At 33.9% G+C, this 24,890-nt stretch overlaps 1 protein-coding gene across 6 annotated transcripts in view; it reads right to left on the bottom strand.

Annotated features, from left to right (window-relative positions):
* MRTFB (myocardin related transcription factor B) overlaps positions 1–24,890 on the bottom strand; it is a 240,255-nt gene that overhangs the window by 89,823 nt on the left and 125,542 nt on the right. Inside the window, exon 1 of one of the 6 annotated variants that reach the window (XM_031944465.1) lies at positions 1,847–2,230. The exons of the other annotated variants lie outside the window; for them this stretch is intronic. Coding sequence (XP_031800325.1) covers positions 1,847–1,967 — 121 coding nt within the window. The 5' untranslated portion in view covers positions 1,968–2,230. Of the gene's footprint in view, positions 1–1,846; positions 2,231–24,890 lie in introns of those variants that run through there. 6 annotated transcript variants of the gene reach the window in all.

Raw genomic sequence — 24,890 nt, 5'->3', positions numbered from 1 at the left:
TAAGAAGATGTCTTAGCATATATATGACTTCTTCAAAATAAAACAAAACAGATTCCCCTCTACCATTCCAACTTAATAGAGTAAGAATATAGACTTCAATTTCTCTGTGGTTGTAGAAATATCTACAAACTATAAAATGTAAATGTCAAAGTAAAAGAAGAAAAACAACAGAAATATGAATAAGGAAGAAAGAATTTATAGATTAAAGGAAGGAAAGAGATACAGGAAGAGAAAGAAAAAAATTTATGCTACCAAGGACAAATCTAATCAATAACAGTACTCTCTGGAGGGGTTTCTAAATATTATGCATTAAGCATGTTATTCTTATTCTGCATATACAAATAGGAGGATCTACTATATTTCTATTTCCTATTATCCTTTTTTATTCTCTATTACTGCTTTCTATATTTCTCCAATATTCTTTATTGGTGAAATCTTCCTTTTTATTCCTTCCCCAAGAGCCTGGGGAAGGAATTTCTATTTTGCAAGCAGATCTCCTTTTCTCCTTTCTTATTCCTCCAATTAAAGTAATTTTAAAAAATTTCATGGAAGCAGTTGTTTTATTAGTAACAATTTTTAATGGCTTGGTTGATTTTTTAAAATGTTTCGCATGCTTATTAAAATTAGAAATTTTAGCCTGAAAACGTATTTATAATGAAAATTAAAGTAGGATCCACCCTGCAAGAACAGAAGCAACATGACTGCTCTGTTCCTAACTGCTATTTACAATGTCATAATTCAATTGTTTCTACCAAGGTATTCCTATATATTTGTGAAAAGTAGTCCAACAGAAATTTAAACATTCATTTTAAATTAGCACCCTTATTTTAAAATTTTCAATATTAGTAATCTCTAAATTAACAAATACTAATAAGACTCATGTAATTTTGTCTTCTGAAGTTTTTAATTTGATAGATAAAACCAAAGACATTTAATTTCTGGGCTTGTATCTGATGAGCAAGAGTGTGTGGGGAGATGAGGGGGTGGCTGATGGCAGGAACTCAAAGCAAATGAAACACACATAATTCTTTTTTCAAAAAGGGTTGGCAAATTATCTTTCTAATTTAGAAAAAACTGGGAGGCGATGATCTTTATGTCTCAAACTCAGGAACAATGATTATTTTCTGTAGGAGCTCTTGGATTTCTTAAATTTCAAGTCTCTCTGTCTTCAACTGGTAAAGACAAAGCTTTTTGATACATGTCCCTTCCTTCACATATTCTTCCTGCAAAGAACTGGATTTTAGTAATGTTTAGCAATAAATTTCTAGTAAATTTAGCAATTAATTGGATGATCAATTAACTACCATCACAGTGAAGAAAAACTTGTAGCATCTTCAACTAGATGCTTTGCTTATGAACTGAACAGCATAGTGTTCAAATTCTAGACTGTTGATAAAGAATTTCAGTCACTTGTAGGAGAAAAATATTAAATGAAAAAAAAAAAAACCAAAAACCCTTGCTGGTAGTTGGGGAGGGGGGTGGGGGGGAACTGCCTGCTGAGCTAACTATGAAGATGAAGCAGTATTCCTTAAAAAAAAACAAACAAAAAATCCAACTGTAGTCACTTTATTTGGGGAGAAAAAACCTACAACCTTAGAGAACATCACAACTTCTAAATGAACTAATACACTTTTATTAAACCCTAACTTAAAAGTATCTTTACTAGATTACTGCACAAACCCAGCAGATATTATTAGATAATTAGCAATAACATCGCCATCCTCGTTACAAAGAGCCCAGGAAATGAAAGGTACATGTTTGAAAATTTAAATAACAATACATTAAGTACCAACATGCAGGTTGATTGACAGTTATGATTTTACTTGGCCCCAATTCATAGACTGACCTTCCTTAAGACTTTTCTGGTTGTTCACCTCAAGGCATTCCTTTTCTTTCAATGGCTCGAAATCCCCAGCAGTTAAAATCTCCGGGAAGCCCTGTTGCTGCTTCTTGGAGCTATCGATCATGGTTAGAGGCGCTTTCAGAATGGCAACATCAAGCAAAGGAATAAAGATTAATTTGCCACCCAGCAGCAAACGGTACAGTGAATACTCGGGTCCCGGCTCCCTCTTCACGAAACGCCAATAATTGAGCAATTATGTCTTTAAGCAGCTGAAAGCAGCCATTACCCTTTAATTCCCACTTTGACCTGCAAATCCACTCTCTCCGCTCCCTCCGCTCTCTCCCAGACTGGGAGGCTGAGCCCAAGCGAGAGCGCGCGCGAGCTCCGAAACCCCGCCCCCCTTCCCAGACAACCCCCGTCCTTAGCCATTCTCGCTTCCTCTGCACTCCAAGCTTTAGCGAACGGTTTGATGGCCAGAATCATCTGACAAACCCTGAGCCAAGGAGTTAAAAATAAATCCTGCTGTAGTTAAAGGAGAAGCCTTTGAAGTTACTGAAGATGACAAATTATTCCTAAAAGGTGTCTGTGTATCTCTTTTCTCCTCTCCTTTTCCTTTCCACCCTCTCTCCTTTTTCTCTTTTTATGCAGCCAGAAGCTGGGTAAATACTTTACATTGCCCAGACAAATGCATTCTTTTTTTTTTTTTTTTAAGTTGCAGAGATAAGCAAATGACTGTTTAGGGTATTTCTGAAAGCATTAGGTTTTACACTTATTAAATACTCTAAATGCAAATCTGAATTAAATTTGAATTTTATTTCACAAAAAAAAAAGCTTTTTTTTTTTAACCTCTTTATATAGTTAATGGCTACAGGGCCATGATGCACTCTACATATAACTTAAATATACAAGCTGACAATATACAGCTGACACGAAACTTATGGTCTTTCTAAGATGAAAAGCAAAAGCACAATTTTCCCCCTTTGGCACCACAGATCCAAAGCAATTTTCCTTTCTACCACTAGTCGGCCACTTGAGTTAAGATTTAACTTAGAAAAAAAAGTTCTATAACTGCCAATTGTGATAAATGTAGTCTTTATTTCAAAGCATAACCATGAAGAAATTTCTGTAAAATTTGTCAATTGCGTTTGCTAGCTTAGACCAGATCCAATATAAGTAAAAGGGAAAGTAAATTTTAAGATTTTACAATCTTACTGCCCAGAAAAGAGAAACTCCAAATTTAATTGTACAATCAGCAAACACTATCTCATATAAATCCCATCATATCATTCCCAGATGTGTATGTAAAATACACGGGGGTAGATCTCTTAAAGAGTCAAGTAAGTCTATATGGTTTTGACAGATGCACAAAAAAGATATGACCCCAGTCATTTTGCTCTATCAAATTAAAATTTTTTTAAGTATTTAACAAGCACAATAAGACTATCTATATGACTAGAAAGATATGGTCTGCTCTAGAACATCAGCAAATTCTGCCTATTCAAATCATTTTTATCAAGGATAAAATTTATGAATGTATACATATATATATATATATATATATATATATAAAAACAATTTTTATGACAAGGGTAAAGTGGGATTATGGTTGCTAGCTGTTATTTCCTTGATCATGTTTTTTCAAAGATAATAAGGTCTAGAATTTTCCCCCACATTTTATGTTACCCTTCTTTTGCATATCTTGCAAAATTATATTACAATGCAGTTAGGAAACCCAGAGAAGATCTATTTGTCCTTCTCTCTATTCATACTACAAGTAATGTAGTCCAGACCCTTATTATGCTTATTTGGACAACATGTATAGTCTCCTAAATAGTCTCCCTGCCTACAACCTTTTAACCTCTCTAATCCATCCTCCACATTACTATTCCAGTTAAAACTGGTTTACAGTTTGCACAAGTGACTGACTCCCATGGCAAGAATGTATTACATTTGACCCTTCATCTATCAAGGCTCAATTCATGTGCTACCTCCTAAACTAGGCCTTTGTTGATTTCCCTACTAGTATAATAATTCCCTAGGAGGGAAGGAGGGAAGTAGGGAGAGAAGGAGGGAGGGAGGGAGGGGAGAGGGAGAAAGGAAGGGAAGGAAGGAGGGAGGGGGGAGGGAAGGAGGGAAGGGGAGGAAAGAGAAAAAGTACAAGACCAATAGCAAAGCCAATAAGGTTGGAAAGATATTTAATTCAGGTTGTATGGAGCTTTAGCTTTTAAAGCTAAACAAGAGATTTTATTTTAGCCTAGAGGAAACCACTAGAATTTCCTGAGTAGAAGTTTGCACAGATTTGTGCTTAAGTGTAAAGGGCAGAACTTTGGAGAAGTATACTTGAAACAAGGTGTCAACTCAGTGGAATTGATGAGATGATTGTTTTTTAGATCACATATATACTTAGTACTTTGCATAATGATGTAATAGTTCTCTAAGTTCACACATAATCAGTATGTTGTAATGATATAATTACAATAAGGTATATAAGGGCCAATAACGACTGGGAGATAGACATTCTATCTTTGACCAGCTTCACGGTGGCTCTCAATGCCTCTCTCACTAAGATCAAGACAGGACCAGAATAAAGACTCTACCAGGGGTCCTCAAACTATGGCCCACGGGCCAGATGCAGCAGCTGAGGACATTTATCCCCCTTATCTAGTGCTATGAAGTTTCTTTATTTAAAGGCTCACAAAACAAAGCTTTTGTTTTTACTATAGTCCCACCCTCCAACAGTGTGAGGGACAGTGAACTGGCCCCCTATTTAAAAAGTTTGAGGACCCCTGTATCTAGACTCTATTCTTGACCATTCTCGTGGTGTCTATCCTGCTGAGACCAAGGCCCATCCGAAGGACCTCCAGAAAGCTAGCCCGAACATTATATTTGAGGAAGACTACTTTTGACAGTAGTGCATATGATGGAGTGCAATGATGAAAAACTTCAAATAGGGATTCCAATTAGAAGGCTGTTACATGCAAAATCTAAGTTAGAGAGGATGGAGGCTTGTAGTGAGATAGTAAGCTGTATGAATACAGAGGGTGGATAAGAGAGATTTTATGAAGGTAGAAATGGCAAAACTGGGAAACTGATCAGATATGTGGACTGAGGGAGATCTTTCCCTGTGTGAGTTTTCCATAAAATAGTCTTTTTGGCAAGTATACATTTGGCATTCAAACAATGTGGACAAACCAATGGAGTTGTGCTTTCTTCAATAAAGTTTGAGGACTTCAGTGTCTGGGATCTTATCCCTTCCAAGGGATCTTCAGAATGATCATGTGGGAAGAACCCACATGAAGTACATTCACCAAAATAAAAATCAGTAAATGAGCACAAGGAAATTACAGAATAATTCTCAAATATTCCTTGGCATAAAATAGTAAGATGTTTCATATATTATAAAACTGATTGAGTAAAGAGGAGTATCTTTTTCATTTACAACTGCTTTGGGTACTTAAAAGATAGCTATATACACATCTAAAAATTGAGGAAAAGAATACATTCTCATAGAAATAAAACATTTTGCTATAAAAATGCACACCAAAAGCATTTAATGAAAAGTAACTTTTTTAAAGAATCCTGAGTGGTAGGGAATAAAGCTGAATGGCAGGGAATAAAATATGCATGCCCTACTCCACAAATATTTGACATAATTTTAGCTGTATAATGAGAACAAAATTAAAAATATAGAGATTAGCAAAGAGTAGACAAAATAATTCTTATTTGCAGATGATTTGATAATGTACTTAGAAAACCTCAGAGAATCATAAAAGTGACAATAGCCTCAATAAAAAATCAAGGTGCACACAAAAATCATCAGCATTTCTATAAAGTATTAATAGAAGTCTGGAAGGACTACTGAGAGAAATCTCTTCAAAATAATTATTTAAAATGCTTAAAACGAGGAAGCTAACGTACCAAAACACATGTAAAGTTTATAAATATAATTACATATAATATAAATAAAGTATTACTTTTCTAAAATTGAGGAAGACAAATTATTGGTGTGATATTCACTGTTTGAGCAAAGCCAAGGGAAAAAAAATAATGATATTACTTGAATTAATTTATAATTTTAGTGTGATAACAAATGACAAAGTTCATAAAACTATGCAAAATAATAACAACATTTATCCGGAAAAACAAAAGGTTTATGAGTCTTTTTCAAGGGAAATAATGAAAAATAAGTACAAATAAAGGGGATTAACACATTGCCAGATCTTTAATAAATGAGGGATATTCCAAATACTTGGTACTAGTTTAAAAAAAAAAAGATAAAGTAGATCACTGGCATAAATTATAAAAGCAATAAACAAAGGAATAGAAATGATATCCCAGTGTTTGTTAAGTGATACAACTACTGTATCTTAAAATAAAGAAGTTAAAGAAGTATTGTCCTGGGGAAAAAAAAGTTGTGTTTTTTTAAAAGTCTATTTCCCCCAGGATATTGCACTTAGATACAATCTAAATGCTTCTGGATTATTTATCCATAAATTTGAGCTATTTGCAAAGAATAATTGAGTGTTCTTTGTTCTTTCTTTTCTCAGTTTCTTCAATTCTCTAATTTTTTAGTCTAAAAAACCATAATCTATAGACATTTAAAAAATAAAGTTAGAGTCCTTAACCTTGCAATTATGAGAAGAAATCTATTGCAAATTATGACTAAATTACCATTTACATTGTGATTATTTTAATGAGAAAAAGTTCTGGCACAAGCTGTACTGCAACTGAAAGCTGCTACGCTCATGTAGCAATCTTTGATTAAGAAAAAAACCTATTAACTTTTCCAAAAGTTGTTTTATTATACATGTTCTTCTTATTTGTTAATCATTTATAATAAATCATCTCTTCTATCAACTGTTCTGCATGATCTGTAATTATAGTCACTTACCCTATAATAAATCCATATCCATAGTGAGGGCTTATTATGTGCAAAGGGGATCTGAATATAAAAAGGCATTGCCATAAATCAAATCAGTTTTCCCACCACCCTAAGGCACAAATATTTATTAAGCGTGAGAAAACTGTATGGCTAAGAGACCAGGAACAGCCCAAGAAAGGCGTCCAAGGAAGCAGAACACAAACAAACGCTGCTCATGGGACTTATACAAAAATTTGGCAGGGTTAATATATTCTTATTATATTAGATTATTTCTATGAGGATTTCTTATCACAACAAGAAAAAACCTGCTTCATTAATATAAAAAATGGCCAAAAGAATATAAATGAAATAACTGACAATTATGTCTTCTGATACAAGGAAAATGCCATGGCATTTAATTCCTTGTGCATATGTATAGTGTATACTGAAACATGCATCCAGCTATATGCCTTTCTTCTTAGAATTTGATTACCACATTGTGGGTATGTTTTATGTCCTTATGTAATATTCTGTATCTTGGTTGTTTGAGATTTACCAAAGATTCAATGATTTGCCCAGGGTCACACAGGGATTAAGTTACAGAATTAGAATTCAAATTCAGGTCCTCTGATTCCAAATCATCATTTAACAAGCATTTAATTAAGAACTAGCTTGTACCTTTACTAGGAATACAAAGGTGAAAATTAAATAATCCCCTCAAAAAGTTTATATTCTTTTGGGAAAGGTGTCAAATGATGGAGTTAGCCTCTGAAGTCCCTTCCAATTCTAATCCTGTCATCCTCTGTATCGGAACATACAAGATCTAAACTAAATACAAGGTATTTGGGGGGTCAAGTTGTAGGGACAGGGAAATCATGAAAGGCATATTGTAGGTGGTACTTTTATCATCTTTGAAAGAAACAAGCAATTGTGAGAGATATATTGAGGGTATAAGAGGGGCAGAGAAAGAGAGAGAGAGAGAGAGAGAGAGAGAGAGAGAGAGAGTGTGTGTGTGTGTGTGTGTGTGTGTGTGTGTGTGTATAGGTAAAATAATAAAGACTATATACATTAAGTGTGATATATGTAAAAAAAAAAACAAAACAACAAAAAAAAAAAAACTAAGCACTCCATAAGAAGACCAAAACCTCTGGGCTGTAGAATTTGTGGAATAAGTAGAGAAGGGAATAAACATTTATATAATACTATGTGCCAGGCACTATGCTAAACGTTTTGTATATATTGCATCTGATCCTTACAACAGCCCTTGGAAAGAGGTGTTATTATCCCCATTTTACATTTAAGGAAATTGAGGCAAGAAAGAGGTTACATGACTTGCTCAGGGTCATATAACTAGTATCTGAGACTGGATTTAATCTCAAGTCTTTAGGATAAACATTGTATCAACTGTGCTTCCAAGAAGTGGAGTAATGTATTTGATCCTAGAGGATCTCTGGAGTTAACTGGGTAAGAGTTAATTGAAGAGTGACATATTCTGATTTCAGCTTTAGAAGTAACAGGTTAGTAGCTCTGTAGAGGACCTACCAATAAATAAACATTTATTAAGTACTGCCTATGTGCCAGTCATTGTACTAGACATATTCAGACCTATTTTTTAGGAAAATCATATTAGTGGCTGAATGGAGATTGAACTGAATAGACCAGAAAAGGGTGACAGTTGGCAAGCACAGTTCTTGACACACAGTCCGTCATGCTTCATCAATTCTCATATTAATCAAGAGACCAGTAAGGGATCTTATTCCAATATGCTAGGTGAGTGGTAATATGGGCTTGATGTAGGATGAGTCTATATGAACTAAGATAAGGAAATAGTTCTAAGAGATATAACAGAATAATAGAAGAGAATCAATAAGAGGTGGTAATGAATTGGATATGGGATAAAAGAGAATGAGGAGTTGAGGATGATTTCAAACTGCAAACATGGTTAACTTGAAGCATTCTGGTAACCCTGATAAAACTATGAAAGGTCCAGTAGAGCCTCTGTTAGTCTGGAATGGAGATTACATGACCTATAATATCTAGCAGCTCTAGCTATTTTCTTACCATATGCCCTCTCTCAGCTCTGAAATTTCCACTCTATGGCATTTAGTCTCCTTATGGGTGAGTAGAAAAAGTGACCTACTCATTCTATATATCTCTACATTCCCCCTTCAATTTTGGGCTCCTTATGGCCATCCATTCTATGTTGTATGTACCTCTATTATTCACACTTTCTACTTCTGGACCTGAAATCAAGTCACCACTGCCACTGTATTAGACACAGAAGTGTGCATATTGGAGAAAATACTATGACTGGCAGTTAGGAAGAACCAAGTCCAAATCCTACCTCACATATTTCTAGCTGAAAAGGTTAATCTATGTGTGTGTTTTAAATCTAGAAAATAAGAAGATTGGACTCTATGACCTTTAAGATCTCTTAAAATTCTAAATGGATATTTTTAGTCTATTTGAAAAAGGCATGCCAGACAGTGGCTCTCAGGTTCTATTTACCATCACATTGTTTCCATGATCTAACCTCTTCTTGCCAGCAGGGGATCAATGAAACACCATGACATACCATGTGAATAGTCTGGTTTGGTCTCTTCCCATTTGAAGAGGCCCACAGTGCAGGGGATCACAGAGTCACCATTCTGTGTTGGCCTCTTAACAAGGCTTTTTTCTGTTCATTAGAAATCAGATACTATTCCACTGCATGGCATTCCCTGGGCTAGCTTCTTCCTACTTGTTGATTTTAGTTTCTCAACTTGTTCATGTTCCATACTTTACTCTCCACCACATCTCAGCTACATACAGAGATGATTATATTCTTGATCTTGTCATCACCCATAAGTGATCAATTTCTGTTAATGAACTCTGAAATTCCCTTATCTGTGAACACAACCCAGTGTTATTCCACCTCTTCCACTGTCTTTACTACATTAAATCTTATTATTCATCCTTACTATGAACACAAATCCCTTGACTTCCTAAGTTCTTTCTCAGGTCATCATCCCAGCAATAGATGCAGTCTCTTCAGTTCTCCATCTTGACTCCTCAGTGAACCAGGTCTGCTGATAACTTCCCTCTCCATTTAAATCCTTTACTTGCTTATGATTATTCCCATCATCTGCTGCCTTAGCTCTCACATTCACATGAGGGCAAAAGAAGTTAGAAAAAAGATGCGAAACATTTCAAACAGATCCACTAAAAACTGGTATGTAATTTCAGTGGGATTCTTACTATGATATGACAATCCTTTTCCTAACTTCCTAACAAATTATCACTTCCATTTACTACAATGGTTTTTCCAAAACTTTTAATTATCCCTCCTAAAATCTTTCAGCTACTTCTCCTCCCAAGCTTGAGTCCATTTGCCAAATTGTTGCTATTGCTGTTCTTTCTTCTCTTCCTCTTCTTTATTTTTTAACCCCTCTCCTTAAATTCAGATCACCCAAATGCCTTCTAATGTTATTTTTGCCCTCACTTTTGTTTCATGTAATGAGGCAGCCCTTGTTACCAAGCTAAAATCTCTACATCCACATTCCATCTCATCTCCAGCAGATTATCTTTCCTGCTATCTCCATTCTCTCACTTATTCTTAATATCTCTCCCTATCTACCAGCTACTTTGCAAACCATCTACAAACATGCCTATGTCTCCTCCCTCTTCAAAAAACCCTCAATTCATCTATCCATCTCCACTAGAAATCATTCTATATTTCTTCTCTCTTTTATGGATAATAAACTTAAGAAGGCCATCTACAAAAGGTACTTTCACTTCCTTTCTTTTTTTTTTTCTTTTTTTTTGTTTTTTTTTTTCTTTTTGTTTGTTTTTTTTTTTTTCCACTTCCTTTCTTCTCGTTTTTTTTTTTTTTTTTTTTTTTAAATTCTGTAGTTTGGCTTCTGACCTCAACATTCAACTGAAAATGCCTACTTCAACAAGATCAATGTTCTCTGCCAAATCTAATGGTTTTTTCTTAATTCCTGTCCAGTTTTACCTCTCTGCAGTCTTTGATACTGTTGGATATAAAAGGCTGAAACTCTTAAAAGGTATGCTTGAATCAGACAACCACACATTTAAGGCTAATTACCTATTCGACAATGACTCTATTAGCATATGTTTGGGAAAAATGGACCTTCTCACTTGTTCGGTGGATCCGGAAGTGGTTGGTGTTGGTGACTTTTGGAGTTGGTGACTTTTCTCCTTTGGAGAATCCAGGAGCCTCTTGGCAGTTTTGTCTGTCTCCTTCACTTCTCCCCCTAAAGACACAGCCAGAGAACACACCCAACATCCACACATTCCTAGTGTCCTTTTGTTGCATCTTCATTCAGGATTATGCTTATTAATAACAGATATCCAACAAAGCCTCTGTCCTGAGCCCACTTTTCTTTTATCTGTATTATTTCACTTAGTGATCTTGTCAGCTCAGAGATTCAATAACATCTCTATGACAATGATTCAGAAATCTATTTGTCCAGCCCTAACTTCTCTGCAGACCTCCAAATGCCTATTGTACATATTGGATGTGTGGTAGGCATTTTAAAGCCAACATGTCAAAACCCTCTATTTTCCAAACTTTTCTATTGCTGTCAAGAGCATTATTATCTTCCCAGTCACCCTGGCTTTTTCTTGGCATTAAATTAATTCTTCACTCTCTCCCATCTCTCAAATATAATTTGTTGCTCAGCCCTTTGGTTTTTTAAACATTTCATGTACATCTGCTTTCCTATGACATTGCTACCACTAGAGCAATCATCTAACACCTATTCACACCCGAACTCAGTAAACTCTAGTTGCTCCTTATTACTCCCAGATTCAAATATAAAATCCTTAATGCTCAGATCCCTTTTATAACTTGCTTTTTACCTCCTGGTATCTTCTAATCTTCTTATACCATCTCAATATATTCTGTGATCTTATGACAATAGCCTCTTTACTATGCCTCAAAGAAAACGCTATACATTTTCACTGCTTGTCCCCCAAATGTGGAATGCTCTCCCTCCTCATCTTCATTTCCTGACATCCCTGGATGTCTTCTTTTAAGTCCAAAATCTCACCTTCACAGGAAATGGTTCCCAACCCCCCCTTAATTCTAATGCTCTGTTAATTATCTCCACCCTATCCTATGTCTTGTTTGTAAATAGTTTACATGCTGTGTCCTCCATTAAACCTAGTTCCTTGCCAGCAGGACCTGTCTTTTATCTTTCTTTTATATTTGTAATTCTTAGCACAGTGCATGGCAAACAATAGACATTTAATAAATGTTTGTTGACTGACATCCAATCCCAAATACTTCTTCCTATGTATGTGTAAAATCTCCCCCAATTAAAATGTAAGCTTCTTGAGGGGAGGGACAAAGCCACTTTTGTATTTGCATTCCCTAGAGTTTGCCAGTTTGAAAGAAGTTAATAAATGCTTTCTTCATTCATTCAAAGTCGGAGAAAAAGGTTTGGGGAAAAGATGTTGTGATACCTACGTTACACTCAGTTAAAAATGTCCAATAAGAAATTAGTGATGTAGAAATGAAACTCAGGAGAGAGTAGAACAAAATATCTAGATATGGGATCCATGTTCTTAAAGTCATTTACTGAAAGAATATGATCTTTCTTTAGTGGAATATTGTGATAGTCTATAATTTTATCTTTTTAAGCATCATAAAACTGCATTTTTAAAAATGCCATCCATGTATTATCTAAAATATATGGAGAAGCCTCTGTATGTATGTGTTTATATGGAAAATTAAGAATACAGTCTACGAAAACAAAGGTATCTTTCTTTTCTTCACTTACTTTTTGTAATCACTTATGCAGAATTTTTAAAAAAATTAACTATATATATGTAAGCAAAATTTCCTCCAAAGAAAGCACTTTCTCAAGATAAGTAATCTCTTGAAAGTTTGATGTTTTTAAGGAAACTATAACGTTGATAAGTATGATTAAGTACTCCAAATATTATAAAAAATAGTATAATTAATGATATGTTTAAAAAATTAATCAGTACACCTTTATTTTTTAATTAATTTTAGTTTGGATATTTTAATATTTTATATCCAATTACACATAAAAACAATTTTTAGCATTAATTTTTTTTAAAAATTGAGTTCTGAATTCTAATCAGTACGTTTTAAAAGTGATCTGTGCTTATTATTTGAAAGACTGGCATATAATTAGACTGACAAATATATTCTATATCACTGTTTATTTTTTACTTCTGTGTTCCATGAGAGATGTGAATGTCATCCTGAGTTGGTAATTCTGTCAGTCTAAAGTCAGTCAGACTAATGTTATTTAACTCTATTCTAGAATGGAGGATGCAAGGGAGCAAGATAATGAATTTGACCAAACTGCCCTCTCTTGCATAAAAAGGTATGTACTGTATGGCATTGTTTTTCTATTTAAGGTATTTTTAAAATACCTCATATGCTAGGTGTTTATAAAGCGACATTACAAACTATTGTGTCTAATGTAAATTTTTTTCCAATTATGCTTTTTATAACATTTTCTTTAGCCTTACTATACTACCAAGAGGACCATATATTTTATAAACATATATACTTCATCTACTTCTAAACTTTCTAGTGTATGCTCATATACAAATATATGAAAGTACAAACTTGTCAAGCAAATCTACAGAAATCTTTGTCTTTTTAAAATTAATTATAGTGTAGAGATTTAAAGCTGTGATGCTTTCAGATCTGTTTCCTCCAGATTATGAAGAGACTGATTTCCCTAGTCAAAGAATGTAATGGGAATGGAATGAATATTGCTATGGAGTGGGAGAAAAAATCCAAACAAAGAGTAAAACGTAGTTTTCATACCATGGTCACTGTGGTGATTTCAGATTAGGGACTAGTCCCTTTTAGATAAAACTATCTAAAAAATGGAAAACGCATTTGCTCTTTTGCATTTTTGAGTCTGTATCCTCCTTGCTTGAATATGCAGGAAGAACTTAAAAAAAAAAAAAAAAGTAATACCAACAATGAATCAAACAACTCTAGTAAGTAGAAAACAAGTTTTTGTTTGTTTTTCCCTAAATTTATCATAAGGAATGAAAAAAGAAAAGCATTATATTTTTATCGTGTGCCACAACTATGGTAAACCCTAGAAAGACAAATGAAAAACTGAGTCAATCCATGTTCCAAAAAGCTCATGTTTAATTGGGGAGACTACACATACATTAGAGTTGAGGGATATATATGGCCTGGGGAATTATAGGATACACTGTTGAAAAGATGAGATAGTGGGATCTGAGGGATGAGTTTAAGAGTGGAGTCAATGAGGAAAGAGGGGGTCCCATTCTGTAAAGCATAGAATGGATTTAGCATATAGAGCATATAGTTCAATATTTACTTTGCAAGTACTTTTTTGTATATTAACTCAATGGACCTCAAAACCTTGTAAAGGGCAGATAGCACAAATATTAATATTACCTATTTTGCAGATAAGGAGACTGATACTCAGAAAAGTATCTTATTCAAAGTCACTCAGTAAGTTTTGAAGGTAAGATATGAATCTAGATCTTCTTGACTGCAACTCAAATACTTAAACCATTATACCACAAAATGCCTCAATCATTGTCCTAGAGCTGGAAGGGAACGCATGAGTCATCTAGTTTAACTATTATAGGAAGAGGAATGCCTTTTTTAAAATAACCCTAACAAGTAGTAAGTCAGCTTTTACTTAAAAACCTCCAGTGACGTGGAAGTCAAGGCCTGCCAAGGCAGCCTATTTTATTCTTGCATAGTTCTGGTAACAAACATAAACTGTTCTCTTAGTAACTGTCATCAACTGCTTCTAGAACTGCTCTAGGCAATTCTATTGCCTAAGTAAAAAGTAATGTTGTCCACCTGATACCCCTTCAAATATTTAAATAAAGCTATCATAACCACCTTAAACCTTTTCTTTTATAGGATAAACTTTCCCAGTTAAACCTTGTATGGAAATTCAAAATCACAGGATTTAAAACTGGAAAAAGACCTTAGACATCATATAGTTCAACCCATTTTACAAATGACAAACTGAGATCTAGAGAGGTTAAGTAGAGTTGTCTGAAGTTAGACAAGTAATCAAAGCCACAGAGTTGGCACTCAAACCTGGGTTCTCTGACACCACCACTAGATCACATTACTCTAGGCCTCTCACAATCCTAACCAAATTCTTTTGAGTTAAGTTATACAGTAAATCTATTACTTCTATCACTTTGGACAATAAGTTGTTTTTGCTTGCTTGTTTTGTTTTTTTGATACATCCTGAAATTACATTAGCTGCTTTGCTACTGTGTCACAATACTGAAAGATGACAGATAAAATCATGGATTGATTTAACAAAACTATCTGATATAGTATTTTTAATGCAGTTATAGCTTCTGCCTTTAACACAAATACTGCCTATAAGATAAACTGTCAAATGTCAATCTTGACCAAATTCTTCCGATAAAAGCTACAGACAGTAGTAATAAAAGCACTGAGCATCACCAAACCTAATTTCCAGTCATATCTCAGTCTCAAACTAACTCTTCTTTTTATTCATATAATTACTACTAAGGTGCCAAGCCTCTTATCACCTCATTCCTGAACAATTTATTTTATTAGTATTTTATTTTTCCAAATACATACAAAGACAGTTTTCAACATTCATATTTGTGTTCCAAGTTTTTCTCCCTCTCCTCTTTTCACTCCCTCTGTTCCCCCCCCCACACAAGACAACAAGCAATACAATACATGTTAAACATGTGCAATTCTTCTAAACATATTTCCATATTCTCCATGCTGCGCGCATTAAAAAAAAAAAAAAAACGATCAAAAGGGAAAAAACATAATAAAGAAAAAAAAAAAAACAAGCCAACAAACAAGTATAACAAAAAAGGTGAATCCACCATATCATCTCCTTCTATTTAATAAACTCCAGTTCCTCACTATTAATTCCAGAATCACATATATAAAACAAATTTTTTTGTTTAGTTTTTAAAGTCTTTCACAATGTGTGACCCCTTCCTACTTTTAAAGTCTTCTCAAGTTTTTTCCCTCCATGCACTTTTGTAATCCAGCAACAGAAAATCTCCTTGTTCCTTGAAACGACACTCAATTCTCCTGGTGCCATACCTTTTCTTTTTGTTTTTAATTATATATTTTTAATCATAAAAAATCCACTCTCTACTTCCCTCAATACCCTCGCCCCCAGCTCTGAAACATAACGATACATGTATATTAAGCAAAACAAATTTCCGCATTGGGCATGTACAAAAAATTTCTCTCTCTTTACATAGTCCAAGATGTATATACATCTATATTGGTAAGTGATGGGCATAGAACTTGAACTCAGGTTCAAATATAATCATAATATGTTTCAGTTTCAGTCCTCTGTGATGACCACGTATTTTAAAATCAGCCTGAGTCAGGAATTCAGGTTAAGGGAAAATTTTCAATCTTTATTCTCAGTGGAGGTGAAGAAGGATCGGAGATAAAGTGAGATTGGAGGTAAAGGGAGATTAGCAATGTCAGCAGCTGCGTCAAGAAGCCAGCCAGACCAGAAGCCACCAGAACAGAACCCAGCCAGCAGTCTCTCTCCGCCTCTCTTCCTGCCCCTCTGCCTCCACCCACCAACATCATCATTTCCTACACAACACATCAGGACTTGCACAGAGAGTAGTAGGTGGGGGCCATTCTTTCTCCAAGCATATATATTAATAGAGTATGGTCCAATTACTATTTAGCCTCACATGCCTGGGACCTCAGTGCATCAACTCGAGCCTCAGCCCATTACAGTCCTCTGAAATCACTGATGAGTTCTTAACTTTTTCAAAGCTGTTTGTTTTGATCACATTTTTGTTACTGTATAAATCATTTTCTAAGCACCATTCACTTTAATCTTCATCAACTCATATAAGTCTTCCCATATATAAAAATAACTTCTCTAAAGTCATTCTCTTGATCATCTTTTTTTTTTTTTTTTTTTTTTTTTTTTTTTTTGGCTGAGGCAATTGGAGTTAAGTGACTTGCTTATGGTCACACAGCTAGTAATTATTAAATGTATAAGGCTGGATTTGAAATCAGGCCCTCCTGACTTCAGGGCCAGTTCTCTATCCAATGAGCCATCTAGTTGCCCTCTTGATCATTTCTTTTCTTTTTTTCCCCCTGAGGCAATTGGGGTTAAGTGACTTGCTTAGGGTCACACAACTAGGAAGTGTTAAGTGTGTGAGCCAGCAAGTCCTCCTGACTTCAGGGCTGATGCTCTATCCTCTGTGCCACCTCGCTGCCCTGGTCCTTGATCATTTCTTAAGGGACAATAGCATTCCATTATGATTATATGACATATCATAATTTTTTCAGCCATTTCCCAATTTATAGGCAATCTTCATATTTCCATACTTTGATACGTTAAAAAGAGCTATAAATATTTTTTATGCATCTTTCAATTTTGTTTTGCTTAGTACTAATGCCTCACTTAATTTACACTTACTTGAATACCCTTTTTTTCCTTTCTTTCTTGCTTCCCTTTGAGTGAAATATATTTCTGTACCCAATTATGTGTGTGTATTGTTCCTCTGAACAGCTGGGTGAATGAAATTCAATTAATTGTTAGCTGCTCCACCAATGCCCTCATCTTTATTTGTATACATGTCTATTGGAAGACCCTAATTATCCTTTCTCCCTTGCCCCTACCAATATATTCCTTTAAACCTCATTTTTCATTCTACTGAGACCCTAAAGATATAACACAACCACTTAAGGTCTTCTAATTAGATTTGTTTTATGATTCAAGATGATGACAGAGTTCATAGGGGACACATTCTCTCTATTAGAATGTGTTTTTTCCTTGTTTGGTTCTTCATCATTGTACATTCATGTTTACCTTTTTATGTTTCTCTTAACTCTTATGTTTTAACTCCAAAGTTTCTATATAGCTATTTGTTTTTTTAAATCAGGAATGCTTTGAAATTCTCTATTTCATCAAAGAGTCATTTTTCCTGCTGACTGTAACTCTATATATTTATTATGTGTGATTCTGGCTGACTACTTAATACTTGAATTCTTTTTAGGTGCTATAGTTTTTTGTTAATTTTATTAAACTTTTAACGTGGAAACACTGGATTTTGGCCATAATGTTCCTAGGAATTTTCAATTTAGTGTTTTTTTTTTTTTCAGGAGATGACTTGTGGATTCCTTCTATTTTCACTTTGCTTTCTGATTCAAAGAAATTTGGGTACTTCTCTTGAAGTATAATGTGTCAGCATTTGCTTACTCTTTCTTGGCTTTTACATAGTCTTAATTTTTTCTCCTCAATCTGTTTTCTAGGTTAATTGCTTTTGCTACAAGATATCTCATATTTTGCTCTATCCCCACCCCCCACCCCAGATTTTGACTTTGTTTTAATAATTACTATTATTTGATGAAGTCATTCTTTTCTATTTTGTCCATTCTAATTTTTAAGAAGTTTGTTGAAGAGGTGAAAAGAGAAGGTGATAACCTTACTTTTATTGGAAGTGGCTCAAAGAGGGAACACAACACACATATTCAATTGGGTAGATTTCCCTCAGCAGGGAAATAGGAAAGAGAACTAATAGGAAAGAGAAGGTGATAACCTTACTTTTATTGGAAGTAGCTCAAAGAGGAAATACAACACACATATTCAATTGGGTAGATTTCCCCCAGCAGGTAAATAGGAAAGAATAATAAAATAGGAAAGGTAAATTGGGGGAAGCAGTGGTCAAAAGCAAAGTGCTTTTGAGGAGGGATAGGGTAAATGAACAGAGAGAGAAAGATTAACAGAAGAAAAATAAAATGGCAGGAAATACACAGCAAATATAATTGTGAAAAAAATCTTATAGCAATTTTCTCTAAAAGGTCTTGTAAACAATACAATCAAATTTATAAAAGTAGAAGTCATTCCCCAAATTGATATGAACAGGAAGTTTTTTAAAAGAAAAAAAATCAAAACTACCTTCTAGTCTTGTGAAAAAATAATCTAAATCATATTTATTTTAAAAAATATAAATTAAATTCTAAGGTACCCTACCTCACACCTATGAGACTGGATAAAATGTATATTGAGTCTTGAATTAAAAAAAGAACAAAGATGAAGAAAAAAAAGTATGAATTTAAAGAATAGTGACCTTGTGATTTCCCAAAAAGTTCAAGACTGAAGCAAAGATGCCACTCATCATTGAATACAGAAGTACTAAAAATAATACCTATGGCATAAGAAAAACAAGAAAAAGAATGAAAGTACTAAACATAATTAAAGAAGACACCATTTTATCATTATTTATAGGTGACATGATGATTTACCTAAAAAAACAAACAAACAAACAAACAAACAAACCCTAGGAAACCAATGAATAAAGATAATAACAAAGTCTACCAAGAGCTTCATCCAAGTAGTGGTATACAAAATAATTAAAAAAAAAAAAAACTCATCAGTTTTTTTTAGTAAAAGCCAAAATAAAATATTAAAATAATAATTCCATTTAAAACAATGATAAATTAGAAATTAATTCTACCAAAAGATCAAAAATTCATATAAATGAAATATATATTAATCTGGAAAATATTTTTAAAATAGAGCATTTTTTAAAAATAAAGCATGATAGAGAAAACTTCTTTGTTACAGGAATTCTGGGAAGGGAAAGGTTATTAAACACAGTAGTTTGTAAAAAAAAAAAAAAAAAAAAAAAAAATTTCATATACCAGAACACTAGTATGAGATTTGAATTAACAAAGCAAAAAATTAGGGATAATCGAAGAGAGAAAACTATTTGGAAAGTTTAAATTGAAGGGAAAGAAAAAAGCATTCTAGATAAATTCAGATGTCACAAACCATTTAAAAGACAGCAAAAAAGTTTATGAATATTTTTTTTCTGTCCTCTTTTTTGATCTTCATTTTCTTTTCTTCAACCTCAGTAAACTTAGTATTTATTTTGTATTTAATCGGTATATGCTTTTTTATGTGCATGTTTATCTCACCAGAGAAGATATATACTTTGAGGGCAGGGGTTGTTCCATTTTTCTCTTTGCAACCTATCATAGTGTCTGGCACATAGTAAATGCTAGAAAACTGCATTTTAGGAACTAATATTCATATTTTAGTGACTTCATATGCTTAAACTTTTGTTTCTTAAGTACTCTCTGATTTTATAAACTTGTTTCTTTTTCTATACTGCTCTATAAATTCTGCTCTAATGTATTATTACAGGGTGAAGAGGTATGGAATAGATCCTGAGGCTATTGCAGTGGAACAGAAACTAGACAGGCTTTGAGATGATGCTCATCATTATAGTTAGAATCTATTTTTTTAAATACGTAAATAATTATGAAGAAGCAAATTACTAATAGGCTATCAACCTTGTGAACAGACTTTTTTTTTATGACAACCAATGAAAAAATGAAATATAACAACAAAAAAAAATACTCTTCTATCCTATAAAGCTTCTTCCTTCTATGCGGTAACCATAGCAGAAAGATAGGAAAAGTGATCGCTAAGAACCACACAACTTTTAGACAATCAATAAAATTCTATTCCTACATCAAGATAATTCAGAATTTCTTTAAAAAGATAACAGAAATAACCCAGTTCAGTGACCCTCCAATAAGAAACATGAAGCATAAAATGGGGAGATGTATGCTCACCAAAAGTTTTTGTCATTGTGATGAAGGAGGTCCAGCACAGAATCCGAGTCAAGAAGGGATACCCTGTGGAAGGTGATATTCCAGATGCTTCCATTTGCAAATGATATTGCATAAATTAAGCAATAGGAAATTTCAGGAGTTTGGCCTGTCCAACCATGCAGAAAACACTAAGTGTATGAATATCTATTGCACAGATTTCAACACATATTCGGGTCAATACACTAACAGGACTCATCCAATAATATGTATATCTGGGACAGAAAGATGGACAATGAAACCAGTTTAAAAAAATGAAGAAGAAATTGGGCTGAAATTCTTTCAATAATTTCAAAGTCCCTTTAGCAATCCCATACTTCTCTTGAAAGCAAAGGTTCATCTCTTCAAAACTAACATTTTACTAATTATGCACTGGTAAAGATGAGGGAATCGATGGAGGGGGAAAAAAAACACGTGAAAGAAAGCAGCCTATAACAGTACCAGATTTTAAACTATGTTACAGAATAGTAAATATCAAAATAATCTGGTATTTGGCTAAAAAAATAGAGTGGTGGATCAAGGGAATAGATTAGGTATACAATATATAGTAGTAAATGACCAATGTCATCTATTGTTTGGTAAATACAAAGATCCAGGCTTTTGGGAGAACTCACTATTTGATCAAAAATGCTAGAAAAACTTGAAAACAGTCTGGCAAGAAGGTAGACATAGACCAACATCTCATACCTTATACTAAGATAAAGTCAAAATAGGTATATGATTTAGTCATAAAGGGTGATATCATAAGCAAATTAGGGAGCCTGGAAAAATTTACTTGTCCGATCTATGAATAAGGGAAGAGTTTATGACCAAATAAGAAATAGAAAGGATCATGGGAAGTAACTATGGATAATTTTGATTAAATTTAAAAGATTTTATACAAAACCAATGTAGCTACATTGAAAAGGAAAACAGAAAACTAAGGAAAATTTGTAGCAAGTTTCTCTGATTAAGGTTTCATTTTTCAAACAGATAAGGAATTTAGTCAAATTTATAAAATTAAAAGAGATTTTTCAACCAATAGTCAAAGCACGTGAACAATTTTCAGAAAAAAAACTAAATCTATCTATAGCCATATTAAAAAAAAAAAAAAAAAAAAAAAGCTATACAAGTTGATTCAGGCCATTTCCAATGGTTTTGTGATGGAGAGAGTCATCTGTACCCAGAGAGAGGCCAGTAGGGACTGAGTGTGGATCAAAACATAGTATTTTCACTTTTTTTTGTTGTTATTGTTTGTTTTCATTTTGTTTTTTTATTTTTTTCCCCTTTGTGATCTGATTTTTCTTGTGCAAGATGATTATTGTGGAAATATAAATAGAAGAATTGCACATGTTTAATATATATTGGATTACTTTCTGTCTAGGAGAAGGGAGAGGGAGAAAAAATTCTAGAAAAGGTTTTGCAAGGGTGAATGTTTAAAACTATCTATACATATTTTGAAAATAAAAAGCTTTAATAAATTTTTTTTAATATTAAAAAAGCTACAAGTCATTAATCATTACAGCAATACAAATTAAAAGAACTCTGGGATACCACCCCATAATCTATCAAATTGGGTAACATAACAGAAAAGAATGACAATTGCTGAAGAGAATGGAAAAATAGGGACACTAATGAACTGTGGAGTTGTAAATTAGTCTATTTCTAGTTTGAAAATTCCACTATGAAGAATAATTTAAAACTATGCCCAAACAGCTAAAAAAACGCATGCATACTCTTGACCCAATAATATCATTACCTGATCTATATACCAAGGACAATTTAAAAAAAAAAAAAAAGGAAAAAAGAACTACATGTATAAAAGTATATATGGCAACTCAATTTGTGGTGGCAAAGAACTAGAAATTGAGCTGATGCCCATCAAGTGGGAAATGGACAAAAAAAACTATTTGTCTTCTCAAGTGTGGAGGGAGGGGAGCATAGGAAAGGGAGAATTTGGACGGAGAATTTTTAAAAAATAAATTGAAAAATTGAATAAATTGAATCATAAATAAATTGAAATTGAATAAATTTAAAATAATTTTTAAAAATAATAATTAAACCAAGATAAAATCAAAATGGGTTCATGATAGGCATAAAGAATAAGATTATAAATAAATTAGAAGAATAAAGCATAGTTTACCTCTCAGACCTGTGGAAGAGGAAGGAATCTGTGATCAAAGAAAAACTAGAGATCATTGTTGATAACAAAATAGAAAATTTTGATTATATTAAGTTAAAAAGTTCTTGTACAAACAAAACTAATGCAGACAAGATTAAAAGGGAAGCAATAAACTGGGAAAATATTTTTACAGTCAAAGGTTCTGATAAAGGACTCATCTCGAAAATATATAGAGAATTGACTCTAATTTAAAGAAATCAAGCCATTCTCCCATTGATAAATGGTCAAGGGATATAAACAGACAATTCTCAGACAAAGAAATTGAAACTATTTCTAGCCATATGAAAAGATGCTCCAAGTCATTATTAATCAGAGAAATGCAAATTAAGACAATTCTGAGATACCACTATACACCTGTCAGATTGGCTAAAATGATAGGGAAAGATAATGCGGAATGTTGAAGAGGATGTGGGAAAACTGGGACACTGATACATTTTTGGTGAAATTGTGAACAGATCCAATTATTCTGGAGAGAAGTTTGGAACTATGCTCAAAAAGTTATCAAACTGTGCACACCCTTTGATCCAGCAGTGTTTCTACTGACTTATATCCCAAAGAGATATTAAAGAAGGGAAAGGGACTTGTATGTGCAAAAATGTTTGTGGCAGCCCTTTTCATTGTGGCTAGAAACTGGAAAATGAATGGATGTCCATCATTTGGAGAATGGCTGAGTAAATTGTGGTATATGAATGTTATGAAATATTATTGTTCTGTAAGAAATGATCAGCAGGATGAATATAGAGAGGTTTGGAGAGACATACATGAAATAATACTAAGTGAAATGAGCAGGACCAGGAGATCATTATATTCTTCATGCTGATCAAATCTTGTAATGTTCTCTTCTCTAAATTATATTGTTCTCTGTGAAAGCAGGTTTCTTGGGGAGCTTCTGGAAGCAGCCTTCCTTTTAGTTCTGAGTAATAATCCCAAATGCAGCCAACTGTTAAAGTACAAATCCTTTAGCCTTCCGGATCTTGCTTTCAGTGTTCTCCACAGGACAGTCTGCCACCACTTCTCTGTCTTGCTTCGTTCTGCCCAACTGAATCCTGGCTTCTCAATCTCCCAGAGTGCTCTTTGGCCCTGAGAGCTTCTTGCTCATATGCTGCACAATGAATATACTCCAATCATTACATCACTAGGAAACCATTATTTGTTGTAGAATTAAATCAATGCTAAATTAGATTTAAGCATTGTCTCCTCAATTCCCTTGTAAGAATTCTAACATCTCCCGTTTTCTTTTGATTTAGAACATAGGTGGTCATGACCTTCCTGACTTCTCAAGGAGGCGAGAAGCCCCAAAAAGAAGGTGATCACATCTTCCCTGACTGCTCAAAAAAGGAGTAACAACACCATAAAAAGAAGGTAATCATGCAGGAAGGGAGATGAAAACACCCAAAGAAATGGGAAATCAAATCAGATTACCAGGTTTCTGAAAGGGCTTACTCTTAAAACAGGTATACATAAATCCATTAATATGGGAGGTATTACACATAATTATATAAATTACATAAGCACACATCAATATAACACAGGTGAGAAGTGATGTAACAAATAATATTAATCAACATGAGAATTTATACATGTCCATAAGTCCTAGAAATAGTCTGAAAGGAATCATGTGCCAGGAATCCAATAATTCCTGCAAGTTTTGAAGTCCTGCAATAGTCTCATCTTGTGTTAGGAAATCCAATGATTCCTGCTGGTTTTCAAATCCTGAAACAATCTTTATCAACAATTTTTCATTTCAAAGAATTCAATGATTCCTGCTGGTTTTAAAGTTCTTTAACAGTTATCAGCCATGCTCTTTCAGTGTTAGATGCTTTTTAGAGCTCCTTTATTTTGAGGTTTTTCTCCTTTTCTGTCTCTCTCTAGATGCTCATTGCCACCCATCTGTTTCCTTCTCTGTCTGTATGAACACAAGCAAACACTTTCTCCCAAGCAGTTAACCTATCTATTCTCTTCCATTTTCTAAATCTCTCCTCATCATCTGGCAATTACATTGGAGCTGTTTGTACTGGACACTGCCCTAATGGTTTAAAAGGCCTGTATTCTCCCGAACGCCCTTTCTGCTATCTGATTGCTTTTTTGGCTGATAGATCACATCAGAGTCCTGACCTTCTAAAGACTTTCTGGGTGTAAATTCAGCTTCCATCTTGCCCCATCTATCTTTTCTATGATATCTTGGAGCTGGGCCCTGCCTCTCCTTTCCCTGGATCAATCTACATTGTGAGGCCCAGTGGAAGCCTCGGTTGCATTTTGGACATGGAGTTTTGGGTTTTCTCTCACCCTGTCTTCTCACTCTATCTCCCTATCTGCACTGGGCTCTCAGATGCCTATTTTCCCATACTGAAAACATCGACAATTTTCT

This window comes from Sarcophilus harrisii, chromosome 1, assembly GCF_902635505.1.
Source record: "Sarcophilus harrisii chromosome 1, mSarHar1.11, whole genome shotgun sequence".
NCBI classification, from domain to species: domain Eukaryota; kingdom Metazoa; phylum Chordata; class Mammalia; order Dasyuromorphia; family Dasyuridae; genus Sarcophilus; species Sarcophilus harrisii.
The sequence above is the reverse complement of the archived record's forward strand: the minus strand, read 5'-3'. Positions and strand labels throughout refer to the sequence as shown.